Here is a 13,824-nt window from a genome sequence, read left to right on the forward strand (position 1 = left end):
TAGGCATCTGAGGAAGATGATGAACGTGTGTGTGTGTGTGTGTGTGTGTGTGTGTGTGTGTGTGTGAGAGAGAGAGAGAGAGAGAGAGAGAGAGAGAGAATGAGTGAGGGCCCATGTACGCATTCCCACTCATGCACTCAGTCTCAAGTTTGAAAGCTGAGCTTAATGTCACAGCTTTTGCTTTGTTTTTATGCTTCCTATTCCTCAACACTTCATCTATAGTGAAAATTTATTAACGTTTGTGTACAAGGGTATATATATATATATATATATATATATATATATATATATATATATATATAAAACCATGAATTTGAAGTATTTGGGGTGACAGTATTACTGTCTCAGATGTTTGTGGAAGGATGGGACCAAACTAGCAAAGAATGAGGTATGATATGAAACTTAATGCATCAACATGATGCACAGTTACAGTTTAGAATTCAAATGCAAATGAAACATTAGCTCAAAGTGAATACCAAGTATTTAATAGAAAGACAACTGCAATTACATCAACAGCTGGAGAATTATATCTAAGATTACATTTGGAAGTTAAATTGTAACCTGAGGATGTGACACATATTTCCTATGCTTCAAGATTGCTGGTCTTTCACCAATAGTATGGTACCATGTATTGTCATGACAGCCCTTCATAACAGGCAAATGATATAGCGTAATGATCATAAGCCCAGCAGCATTCATTATAACTATTCTGACTGACAACAGTGTGATTGATAATAAGATATATTATTTGAAATATGGCTGTATTTATTGCACTCTTAAATATATGGATGCAAAACAAAATATCTTCACAACTATGGAAAAACCATGCAACACTGTCCCACCAGTGGATGATATTGAAACAGGAACTTTCTTCAGATAGTTGCTATGAGCATGATCATTTCACATCTTATAATATAATAAATTCACCACTATTTATTGCTGATTGAAACAACTGAAGTACTTATTTTAACTACAATCTAAGACATGATATAGTTTCAAAATGCAGGAGGAAGTTAGAGAAAGGGTCAAATTTAATAGCAAATGATAGATTTTAGAAAAACAAATTAAGTGATTTGAGATAAGTTAAAGTGGTAAACATCCAAAATTGTTAATATTAATCAACATAGAAAAACTGAGTGACACTGTCAAAAATTCATAAAAGATAAAAAAGTAACATACAGTGAGACAGACATACAACCTTCAGAGATTAATATACAAGATATGTATCCTTAAATTTATTGGCATGGGAAACAACACAAGGTCTGTTTGTGACATTCTACACTGGAAACAGAGAAGTGTTAAATGTCAGGATATGTTATGTCCTGCTTCAGATATTTTAGATGAACTTGAGATTATCAAAGGATAATTGCAAAATTATCTTGTAAAGAATGTTGCTAAAATTTTATGGCTTGTTTCAAGTGGGATGGCCAGAAACACTATATTACGCTGTACATGATTGTTTTAAGAGGATTTTCATACTAATTCTGAGAAAACTAGCATTGATACTGATTTGTCTGACAAATTTTATTATAAAATTCAGGTAATTGGAGTCATTGTGTTAGTTCTTTGGTTGTAATTTGTTTTGAATTCTGAAGATAGGAAACATTATTGTTATTATTATTACTATTATTGATATTTGGCTACCCTGGCTAAAATTTTCTGAAGTGTAATTTTTAAGTAATGCTGCCTATTTCAACATCTAAATTTCATTCTCTTACACAATGTACTGCAAACTGAAAATATAACACACTGTTGTGCAGATTCAGACATCAAACTGAAAAATTAAATGTGGTGTCAGCACTGTGCTCATATATCTATTTCTTACTTGTTTGTAATTCTATTCCTTACTTAAACAATGGAAAGACCAGGTTGGAATATCAACAGTATTCTGAAAAGGATAGATTGCTATTCACAGAGAAGACGACACACTGAGATGCAGACAGGCACAATGAAACAACTGTTACACATTTAGCATTCAACCAAAGCCTTCTTCAGAAAAGAAATGCACACATTCACACAAGCAAGCACACCCCATGTGCACGTAACTGCTGTCTCTGGCTGCTGCGGCCAAAATGCAACTGTTGTTCTGAATGGAAGCAGCAATATGGAGTGAGGTGGGTAAGGGAGAGGGATAGCAGGGTTCATGTAGGGGGAGAGAAGAGCACTGTATGGAGGAATGTGAAGGGACTATATGATGGCAAGACAAGGTACTGGATTCAATATATTACTTTATGATGAGCAGGCTGTGTGGCTAGGAAGGGGCAGGAAGGGGGGGGGGGGGGGGGGAAGGACAGGAATTAGTGAAGGGCAGGAGCAGAGAAAGAGAAAAGACTGGTGGGTGTGTTAGCAGAGAGCAGTGCACAATGAGGGTGATGGGACAGAGGGGATGGAAACTGCTGGGTGGAGGGTTGGCCAACAGTAGGTTACCACCAACAGCACCCATATTTCTACAGCTCCCATTCCCTCCACATCAAAAAATCCCTCCCATGTAGCCTATCTACCCAGAGTCAGTATATCTGTAGTGACAAGAGCTCCCTTGCCCAACATGATAATTGGCCTTTTAAAATAGTTCCAACTGGAACCCACACTCCATTGTAGGTACATATAAAGTACCTAACAATATAACCCAACAATAAAAATGGTGCTGGTATTTTTCTGCACAAAATTGGAATTTCCAATGGTTCGTCTGAGAATTAAAAAGATTAAAGAAGGTCCATAAGGGAAGAAAAAGCAAGTATTATTTTATTTTTGATTAAAATACTGAAAATGAGTTATAAGGCCTTGACATTAACGTCAACTGGTTTTTTCTATTGCAATAAGCGTCACTTACTTTCCCCCAGAGTAGAATTCATGACTCTCAAAAAGCATTAACTGACACTGATCACAGCTGTAATACCACAGGAAAACATATATCACAGAGAAAGACATTAATTTACCCTACACAAAAATCTGTGACATCCAACATTTATAGGAGTTTAGCTTATAGTGCTTTTGTAAGTTTCTAGTAAACAGGCTAACTGACAAGGAGCTTGAAAATATATTATCAAGAAAAATGCATATTTGTCTCATATTCGCACTGCATTGTGAAAATCAAAGACTACTTTGAATACTGTTGATAGTAATCTGTTTTGTTCCATTTATGCATGAGTGGAAAAAGTTTCTGCTTTTATACATCAACATTTTGTGGAACAATTTTCACAATTCTTTCAATGCTTTTCCTTTCAAAGCTCTGAATCTCTCTGTAACAATTACCTATGGTCAGAACAAACAAAACATAAGAATAAACTGCACATGAGTCATCTAGGTAGTCGCCTTTCCATATGTGCTTTCCTCACATTTCTTCTGACAGATCTTAAGTTTTTCCTCTGTAGAGCTGACAAGAGGAAATCATCTTGAAACATCCTCCAAAATAATGATAAAGCTGTCATATACTAATTTGAATCCCAATGAATTTTATTACTACATATTATTATATCTAATGATGTACTGTTTTTGCACTTCTTGCTGTAGACTTTCTGTAAGTTCTCTTGGACAATTTTTGCGAAAGCTGAAAATTTCTTGTGTGACCATCATTTGGTAAAAAGGTCATATTCATGAACTTGATTCAAAATTAGAAATGAAAGATGATCCAATAACTTTGCCCAGAAAATTGTATTTACATCCTTATACTGTGCCACAATGGATTACAGAACTCATTGTGATTGAATTCATGTACATCAACTTTCTTATGATGGATACAGACATCAAAATTGCAGTCATAAGAATGTTACTCAGAATTCCTACATTTTTGGTGTGTGATCACAGAGAGATGGCCTGTTATCAATATTTATTTTGGTATCTATTTTGTTTTGTACGTTATTGCAAGACAATTAGAAGATCAGGACAGATTTCATTTATTACTGAATGGAAGTTACATGTTTTACTTTTACTTAAATTTATTTCCATTATTAATCTTACAATATATCCATCAGTCATTAGTCCATTAAATTTCCACTTTTTGCCAAACCTACAGTCACTCAGCACTGAAAAGTGTTTGACATCACACTTTACACATGGTAGGATTCAATGCTTGTTCTGCTATTTTCTACATGCACTACCCCACTACCAGAAAACTTAATGCACTGCTCATCAAACTGCAGCAAACCAAAACTTTCTTGTACTTGTGTGGCTGATATTTCCTCATTTGTCTTGCACAGTAGGCAAGTGGGTTTTACTTTCCCAATTCCCAGACCAAATTTTTTCAGTAAATTCACTATTATCAGATTTAAACTTTATCTTAGTTGTAAAGTTAGTTCTGAACATAAATAAAAAGACAAAACTTAAATTTTTGTTTCATATTTCATGAAATTATATGTAAGAAATCCTTTTACAGTAAGCGCAATGATGCCTTAAGCTTTCATAAGTCACTGCCTTAATTCCTACATCAAATTGTAGCTGTTGTGTTAGCATGCTTAAAATTATATTTCTTATGTATTTTTCACTTGAGTTTAAATTAAATTCCTAATTTTTCTGTGGAACAAAAAAACTATAAGGCTGTTAAAACAACATGAAACTTCTCCACATGCACATCAGTCCGTAAAGCAAGTTATCATTGCTGTAACATTTTGACAACCCAAAGATGTATCTGAAAAAAAAAAAAAAAACTATTTTTAACAAAGAATGAGACTATTGAATAATAATTATGGTGTCTTGGAAGTAATGAAAAAAATAATCATGACTAAAATATCCTGTCTTGGAAGTAATGAAAAAATAGCACAAACTGTTACAGAATGTGTGTGTGTGTGTGTGTGTGTGTGTGTGGGTGTGTGTGTGTGTATGTGTGTGTGGAAGAGAGGGAGAGAGAGAGAGAGAGAGAGAGAGAGAGAGAGAAGGGGAAGAGACTGTATGTCTTATATCTAGAAAGAATAAAAAGAGGTTGAAACAATCTAACAGAAAAATGAGTCATTAAAATAAAAACTCATATTTAATTGAAAATGATGGAACCAAAAGCATTTATAAATACAGTTTTATTGAGCACTGCAGAAAAGTTATATTTCAGTCTTTAACATTTTAACTTTTACTTTCCCCATAGCAGCAAAACACAGTAAAAGAAAACACAAGTGGTTTAGAAGAAAATGCTCGCCAGATGCTACATGCACTGAGTCATCAATTTTGAATCAAAATCTCTGCTATTATTGAGTTGTTGCCTTTATTCCTAAATTATTTACAGTCTACCAGAATTTTCTAGACCATATTTAGAAAGAACATATATGTAGATAAATGGAATATAAGGAGCAGATTCATACTTCAGAACTATACCAATTGGTATTCTTTATTCCTCTGTGGGCTACAGTTCCCAGAGGTTTTCTTTTCTTTTCTAAATAGCTTTCAAACAGAAAATTTTAATAAAGGAAGTTCAAGAGCAATCCCCACCCTTAAATAAATCATTGTCTTTTCAAATATTTACTGAAATGACAGTTTGAAATGTATTTAGTGTAGCTTTGCCTTTTTTTTTGGGAATATTTACTATGGTGTATTACTAAATTCTCTTCATTTCAGTTTCTGTTTACGTATTTCTTTTCTGAGATCTAACAGCAAATAATTACTCATCTCTCAACAGATTTCTGCACCATTCATTTTTTTCCTTTTTTCTGTCTTGCTCACAAGAACTAATGATTTCATTCTAAAATTTGTTACTAAGATCATTGTCCATTATTTTAGTAAAGTGTTTTATAAGATAATTCTCAAATATATAGCCATAAGTCTGATACGCTTTATGAAAACAAAATTAAAACTATAGAGCATAAAAACTTTTAAGCTTTGGTTAATGTGATCAGTTTTATTTGCATAACATTCGATTTTATCATATTTATTCATCTCTAGATGGGTTACATTACATAAATGTCATAAGTTATTAGCAGGTACCCTTGTGTGACTCACTGACAATAATCATTAACACAGATCACAGAGGTTCCTTTCACTAGCTACAAATGGATTTCCTGGTTTGACTCCTGTGAGTGCCCCATTGAATCGTTCAACATGTTCTGTAGACCCCACTGGAAAACAGAACCTTCATAAACGTGGAATGAGTGATGGTACACATTAACAAAAGACTATCAAATTAAATAATCTTCATCACTACTCTGTATTATCAGTAAACTATCACTACACTGCTGAGTGGTATTCATATTTATACTACCTATATTTAACTTAGTAAATTTGAAATAAAGCAACTACTTTTAAAACAAAAAGAGAAATCTGTTTCTCCTCCATAACACTAAATATTTATGTGGTGGACAGTATGGACTTAGAATCATGTATTTAAATGAGAAACTGAGCATGTACAAAAAGCACTAACATAACAGGCAAGCTGCTGAAGTGACATTAAATCAAACTGGTTTCACTAGTCACAAAACATCTGTTCATCTGTCGTTATTCTAGATTAGGTACACAACTGGATTCAGTACATTACTTTAAGGAACCCCTATGTTTTTATAAGCAAACTCTGAAATATATTTTTGTATACATTACAGTGGTTAGTCACTACACACACACACACACACACACACACACACACACACACACACACACACACACACAAAAGCATTTCATGGTCTACTATGTCAAATGCTGTTGTCAGACGAGTACTGTGCCTGTTCAGTGCCAGTTTAAGGCCCAAGCAACACAACTGCCATTTGTGGTTGAGGGGGGGGGAGGAAGGAGGGAGGAGGGGCAGGGGCACGATGAGAGGCCCACCCAAGTGCTAGATTCATATACACTGCATATCACAATTAATAGTGAAAACTGAACCTAGTGAAAGTGTTTGATTGAGAAGGGGACAGAGGTGGCATTAACTGATATACTACTTCTTTGGAAAAATGTTCTCTAACTGGTCTTTTGGAAGGAAATGATCCAAAAATCAGTTCTCATAACAGGGGGTACTGTTTTTAGAATGGATAACTGCAGTAGTGCTTGCCTCTAATTTTGAACTTCAACAGGCAGGGAAAGTAGTTTTACTTGTTTTAGGTAATTGACTAATGACCTAGGTACAATTTCTTCATTTACATGGTAGCTGGATGTTCTTTGATACTTTACTAAGTCAATATAATTTAGCTTTGAGCCAACTTCATTGCTTATTTCGTCTGTTTTGGATTTTTGATGCCTGTCTCATGCTTGAAAATAGTCCACAATGGTATGCTTTTTTAACTGAAATTCATTTTAGCGCTGTGGGGCTTACTTGTACATTTTTTGTATATCTTTTTTGTGGGTTTATATTCAATTTGTTTTTGACAGACGTAAAATTGATTTTCTTCTCTATTTTTTTTTTTTTTTTTTTTTTTTTTTTTTTTTTTGCCTAATCCTGTTTATTTAATGTTACAATAGAATGCAATACTTCATAAAATATTTCACCAAAATTTAATTTAAATGAGAAGAAACTAGAAAATTTACTATTTACTTGTATTACTGTGCAAACTTTGTCACATTCATACAAGTAACTGTCCAGTTACTGTTTATATACTTCAGAATCAAACATGGTAGAAGATACTTATGAATAAATGTTGTGGGAAACATGAATAATTATGAAATTATTCCTTTCAGAGAAATGAACATTGACTTCTGTATAACAAAACAGTTATTTGTGTTAGTCAAAAGATCTGTTCTCTTAATTTTCATTAACAATATTTCTTTTCAGGTCACCTGTCACACCATGGCATAACTCAGCATCTACTGCAAGATTTGGCCCTGCCATTTTTCTGTCAACAGCTGTTCTCCTTGCTGTGTCATATCTCATGTAATAACTGTATAAATTTGTAATATAAAAGCAATGTGATGCATCTAAAGTTTAATTTTAACATAATCATGCAGTTTTTGTTAAGCAAGTGTGGATGGAAATACCTTTATGTGACAGTTTATTAATTACTTAAACTTATTTAATAATGTATATTGCTGTTTACTGTCATATATATGTAGTTAACTTTAAACCTGTGTACATTATAAATACTTTTAAATAAATGTTGTTTCTATACTTACATGTCTTGGGAGAGTAAACTATGGCAACAAGTTAGCAAATACCAGTTCTTGCAGTCAAACAGCATGGCTATACTATGGCAGCCATGGATTATTTATTTACTTTTTAAACTGATATTTTTATTTCATGAATACATAATTTTTTTTGCAACATGTATATGTCTTGCCCAAACAGTCTTTCTTTCCTCTCTGATGCCTATAGAAACACCTTTCAAGTTTCTAAAGGTGAGAATAGTTTATTCTGCTTTTAGATGTTTCTATGAGCAGTGGCTACTTGGATTTTTGCCAGCTGAGAGTAAATACTGATTAGCCATTTTATCTCTGAATTGCATTTTCCTTTTGATACATATTCATTTGCATATCTGTCCATCTCCACTTCACTTATGACTGATGGTATACATTTGTCAGCTCTAAATGTAAGTTCTAATCTTTACTGATATTCAATGCACGATTGCTCTTACTGTTGTTGGTAACTCGTCTTGAGTAAGATAGAGCTTACAGCCCTTTAACTTTAGCACACTGTTGCTACATTCATCCACTCATTTACCACATTTTATAGATTGTATTATGCAGAGCAGCTACTAAGAAAGTGCGATGAATCATGAAGTACATTGAGAAATAAAAGCATCTTCTATAAGTTAAAATCTGTACACTGTATCAATAGTTAACTGTCATTAAACTACTGTACACCACTGCTACTTAGCACAGTAAAGTTAGCAAGAAAGCTGTTTCTTTCAAAACAGCTGCTGCTTTTTCAGTTGTTTATCTGTTATTGCTAAATTAATATTTGTATGGCCACTTCACCATACAATGAAAACATTAAACACAAAAGTTAGAAGATGAAAATATTTTTTCACGTTAAAAAATTCAACAGTGATAGTGTAGGGCAATCTAATATTGTAGAATCTTTCACAAAAATTTCTTTAAATGTCAGCTCAAGTTCAGTACCAGCCATATCCAGAGAGATCAAAGAATCTGGTATTTTGGAGATTCCTTCAAGTCGAAAACAATTTTCAGTACCTTTTTTCATCACCAAATTCGATGAACATAATGCATCTATTACATTGAAGCATAAAAATTATTGTATTTCTATTGTCAGTAAAAATTTTAAGATTAATTGCTTCTACAGTAAATTTTCAAATTTTGTATAATACTTTGATAATACAATTCTAAAACACTCGTGTTAATAGGCAAGAAATATCAGGTATGTCAAACAACTACCAATAATAATTGTAGCTTTTCACTGTCAAAAAACCTTACCCAAATTGGAAGCAACCAAATCAATGAACATATCAACCTCTATGCACATATTTTTGTTCACTATTTAATTGACTGATAATGATCTTAAATAGCTGTGTCTTGTTGATACTGTATTTATTTCCTTAGAGGTTTTCTCACCTGCTTGAGATTGTACCTCAAACAAGGAAGTTTTATTGGTAAAATAAGCAAGTTTTATCAGGATTGAAGGCTTTTTCATATTGCGTTGTTCAAGTATGGAAGGTATTGTAGACAGCAACCTATCTCTAGTCATTGCTGGTAAATCTTGGTTAGCTTCACCACAAACATTTTCTTAAGACTATGTCATTCCTTTTATTGAAATATTTCAACCAGTCTGGGTTTGCAGAAAATCCTGCTTGTTTTGTTAAGTTTGTCAGCTCTTTTTGGTGAAAGATACCCTGATGTGGCATGTTGTTGTTGTGGTCTTCAGTCCTGAGACTGGTTTGATGCAGCTCTCCATGCTACTCTATCCTGTGCAAGTTTCTTCACCTCCCAGTACCTACTGCAACATACATCCTTCTGAATCTGCTTAGTGTATTCATCTCTTGGTCTCCTTCTACCATTTTTACCCTCCACGCTGCCCTCCAATGCTAAATTTGTGATCCCTTCATGCCTCAGAACATGTCCTACCAACTGGTCCCTTCTTCTCGTCAAGTTGTGCCCCAAACTCCTCTTCTCCCCAATTCTATTCAACACCTCCTCATTAGTTATGTGATCTACCCATCTAATCTTCAGCATTCTTCTGTAGCACCACATTTTGAAAGCTTCTATTCTCTTCCTGTCCAAACTATTTATCGTCCATGTTTCACTTCCATACATGGCTACACTCCACACAAATACTTTCAGAAACGACTTCCTGACACAAATCTATACTCGATGTTAACAAATTTCTCTTCTTCAGAAATGCTTTCCTTGCCATTACCAGTCTACATTTTATATCTTCTCTACTTCGAACATCATCAGTTATTTTGCTCCCCAAATAGCAAAACTCCTTTACTACTTTAAGTGTCTCATTTCCTAATCTAATTCCCTCAGCATCACCTGACTTAATTCGACTACATTCCATTATCCTCGTTTTGCTTTTGTTGATGTTCATCTTATATCCTCCTTTCAAGACAATGTCAATTCCGTTCAACTGCTCTTCCAAGTCTTTTGCTGTCTCTGACAGAATTACAATGTCATTGGCGAACCTCAAAATTTTTATTTCTTCTCCATGGATTTTAATTCCTACTCCAAATTTTTCTTTTGTTTCCTTTACTGCTTGCTCAATATACAGATTGAATATCGTCGGGGATAGGCTACAACCCTGTCTCACTCCCTTCCCAACCACTGCTTCTCTATCATACCCCTCGACTCTTATAACTGCCATCTGGTTTCTGTACAAATTGTTAATAGCCTTTCGCTCCCTATATTTTACCCCTGCCACCTTTAGAATGTGAAAGAGAGTATTCCAGTAACATTGTCAAAAGCTTTCTCTAAGTCTACAAATGCTAGAAATGTAGGTTTGCCTTTCCTTAATCTTTCTTCTAAGATAAGTCGTAAGGTCAGTATTGCCTCATGTGTTCCAATATTTCTACGGAATCCAAACTGATCTTCCCTGATGTCGGCTTCTACCAGTTTTTCCATTCATCTGTAAAGAATTCGTGTTAGTATTTTGCAACTGTGACTTATTAAACTGATAGTTTGGTAATTTTCACATCTGTCAACACCTGCTTTCTTTGGGATTGGAATTATTATATTCTTCTTGAAGTCTAAGGGTATTTCGCCTGTCTCATACATTTTGCTCACCTGATGGTAGAGTTTTGTCAGGACTGGCTCTCCCAAGGCTGTCAGTAGTTCTAATGGAATGTTGTCTACTCCCGGGGTCTTGTTTCGGCTCAGGTCTTTCAGTGCTCTGTCAAACTCTTCACGCAGTATCGTATCTCCCATTCCATCTTCATCCACATTCTCTTCCATTTCTATAATATTGTCCTCAAGTACATCGCCCTTGTATAGACCCTCTATATACTCCTTCCATCTTTCTGCTTTCCCTTCTTTGGTTAGAACTGGGTTTCCATATGAGCTCTTGATATTCATACAAGTGGTTCTCTTTTCTCCAAAGGTCTCTTTAATTTTCCTGTAGGCAGTATCTATCTTACCCCTAGTGAGATAAGCCTCTACATCCTTACATTTGTCCTCTAGCCATCCCTGCTTAGCCATTTTGAACTTCCTGTCAATCTAATTTTTGAGACACTTGTATTCCTTTTTGCCTGCTTCATTTACTGCATTTTTATATTTTCTCCTTTTATCAATTAAATTCAATATTTCTTCTGTTACCCAAGGATTTCTACTAGCCCTCGTCTTTTTACCTACTTGATCCTCTGCTGCCTTCACTACTTCATCCCTCAGAGCTACCCATTCTTCTTCTACTGTACTTCTTTCCCCCACTGCTGTCAATTGTTCCCTTATGCTCTCCCTGAAACTCTGTAAAACCTCTGGTTTAGTCAGTTTATCTAGGTCCCATCTCCTTAAATTCCCACCTTTTTGCAGTTTCTTCAATTTTAATCTACAGTTCATAACCAATAGATTGTGGTCAGAGTCCACATCTTCCCCTGGAAATGTCTTACAATTTAAAACCTGGTTCCTAAATCTCTGTCTTACCATTATATAATCTATCTGGGGCATATGTGAACCAAACTTCTTAATGTTTAGCCATTCTCATACATTTTCTCTCAACATACTATGCTCAAATATTCCCATAATATAATCTTTGCTTTTATTATAATTGATAGTGATACCAAAATCTTTATAGATTTTTTTTTTTATTTGACATCAGTTTTTCTGCAGTAACATTAAGAAACTCCATTTTCTTTTTAGGTGAATTAGTAAATCATTTTGGTCCTGATTTCTCAGCCATAATGTATAAACCAGAATGAAAAATGCTCCTAGAAAAGCACAGAAAAGGCAAATATGTTCTGGGCAGAATTAGGGATGTAAAAGAAGGGAACTAGCTTTTTGACTAACCTTGTATGTTCAAAGACATTTAAATCAAAATATAATGAAATATTCACAAATTTTTACGTGTTAGTAGTAGTACCCATACCTACCTGATCCAACAAAGAAAACACTAAAATTTTGAAAAGAAAAAGTATTTATGTTTCAACATAATCTCCTTTCAGCTCTATACACTTTTCCCAGCCATGTTCGATAAGTTCGATACCCTTTTTGGTAATGAGAACTGTCTAACTCCTCAAAATAGCCATTAACTACCAGCATCACATCTTCATTTGGTGAAAATCCTCGATCAGTGAGCCATTTTTTTCAAGTTTGAGAACAGAAAATAATCTGACAGGATGAAATCTTGTGAATAGGGTGCATGAGGTTGCAATTCAAATTTAAATTCATTAATTCTGGACATTGCAATAATGAAATTGTGAGCTGGTACATTGTCCTGAAGAAACAACACTTTCTTCTTGACCAAATGTGCCCATTTTTACTTGATTTCTTTGCCAGAACATTGCAATAAGTTTGCATAATACTCAACATTGATAGTTTATCCTTTTTCAAGATAGTCAATGAAAGTTATCCCACACACATCCCAAAAAGCCAATGCCATGACCTTGCCTGCAGATGATATGGTCATAGCCTTCTTTGGGACTGGTTCATCAATTTGTGTCCATTGTTTTGAATGTTCTTTTGTCTCAGGAGTGAAGTGGTGGACCCATGTTTCATACATGATTATGAAATGGTGCAAAAAATCAGCTTTGTTGCTTTGGAACGTTGCTAAACACTCAATTGAAATGTCTTCACATCACTATTTTTGCTCAAGTGTGAGCAGATGCAGCACAAACCCTGCACACAGTTTTCTCATGTCCAAATTTTTGAATAATATGCAATGCACCTGACTTTTTGAAATGCCTACTATGTCTGCTAGCTTGCACACTTTCAGTCAATGATCATCCAGTACCGCTTTGTGGATTTTCTTCATTATTTCTGGCGTCATCACCTCATTTGGTTGACCACTGCAATGCTCGTCTTGGCAGAACTAGAACTAGATGATTTGCACAGTTTGCCTGTGATCCAGCTCTGGTTCATTGTCCAAGACTTGCTTAAAACACTATGACATAGTTTCAGTAAGACAGATGTTTCAATGTCTATACGAGTGGCTTCTGGCATGGGCTAAACTAAAAGCTTTTTACCCCATATTCCTAGCTCAAATAAAAACTGAGCACCAAGACTCCACCTCCCCCACACCTCCCCACCTCCTACAACCATGATTCTGCACATGGCCTTTTCAGACATACTTGTTACAGGGCTTCCATTCTGGAATGATAAATAAATTTACTATATGTGTATTTAAAAACACCAAATATTAAGTGATTTTGCAAAAATTGACACACTGTCTTTGGAGAAAAGTCCACATCATTTGTTGTACAAAAGAATTTTTATTGTCCATCTAGATTGCTTACATTTGTAAAATAACTGGTTTTGGTTCCAAATTCTCAGATCAGATTGAATCAGTTACAAGAATAACTTATCCAACCTATTGGCAAAATTTAC

General features: G+C 34.6%; 1 protein-coding gene across 4 annotated transcripts in view; it reads left to right on the plus strand.

The window, feature by feature from the left end:
- Window positions 1-8,009, plus strand: part of LOC124615590 (superoxide dismutase [Cu-Zn]-like) — a 325,653-nt gene extending 317,644 nt beyond the window's left edge. For all 4 annotated transcript variants that reach the window (XM_047143580.1, XM_047143588.1, XM_047143597.1 and 1 more), the window contains one exon: window positions 7,673-8,009. In XM_047143580.1, the coding sequence (XP_046999536.1) occupies window positions 7,673-7,775 (103 nt within the window). In that variant the 3' untranslated portion in view covers window positions 7,776-8,009. The remainder of the gene's footprint in view (window positions 1-7,672) is intronic.
- Window positions 8,010-13,824: the final 5,815 nt, after the last annotated feature.

Source organism: Schistocerca americana, chromosome 1 (genome assembly GCF_021461395.2).
Source record: "Schistocerca americana isolate TAMUIC-IGC-003095 chromosome 1, iqSchAmer2.1, whole genome shotgun sequence".
Classification (NCBI taxonomy): domain Eukaryota; kingdom Metazoa; phylum Arthropoda; class Insecta; order Orthoptera; family Acrididae; genus Schistocerca; species Schistocerca americana.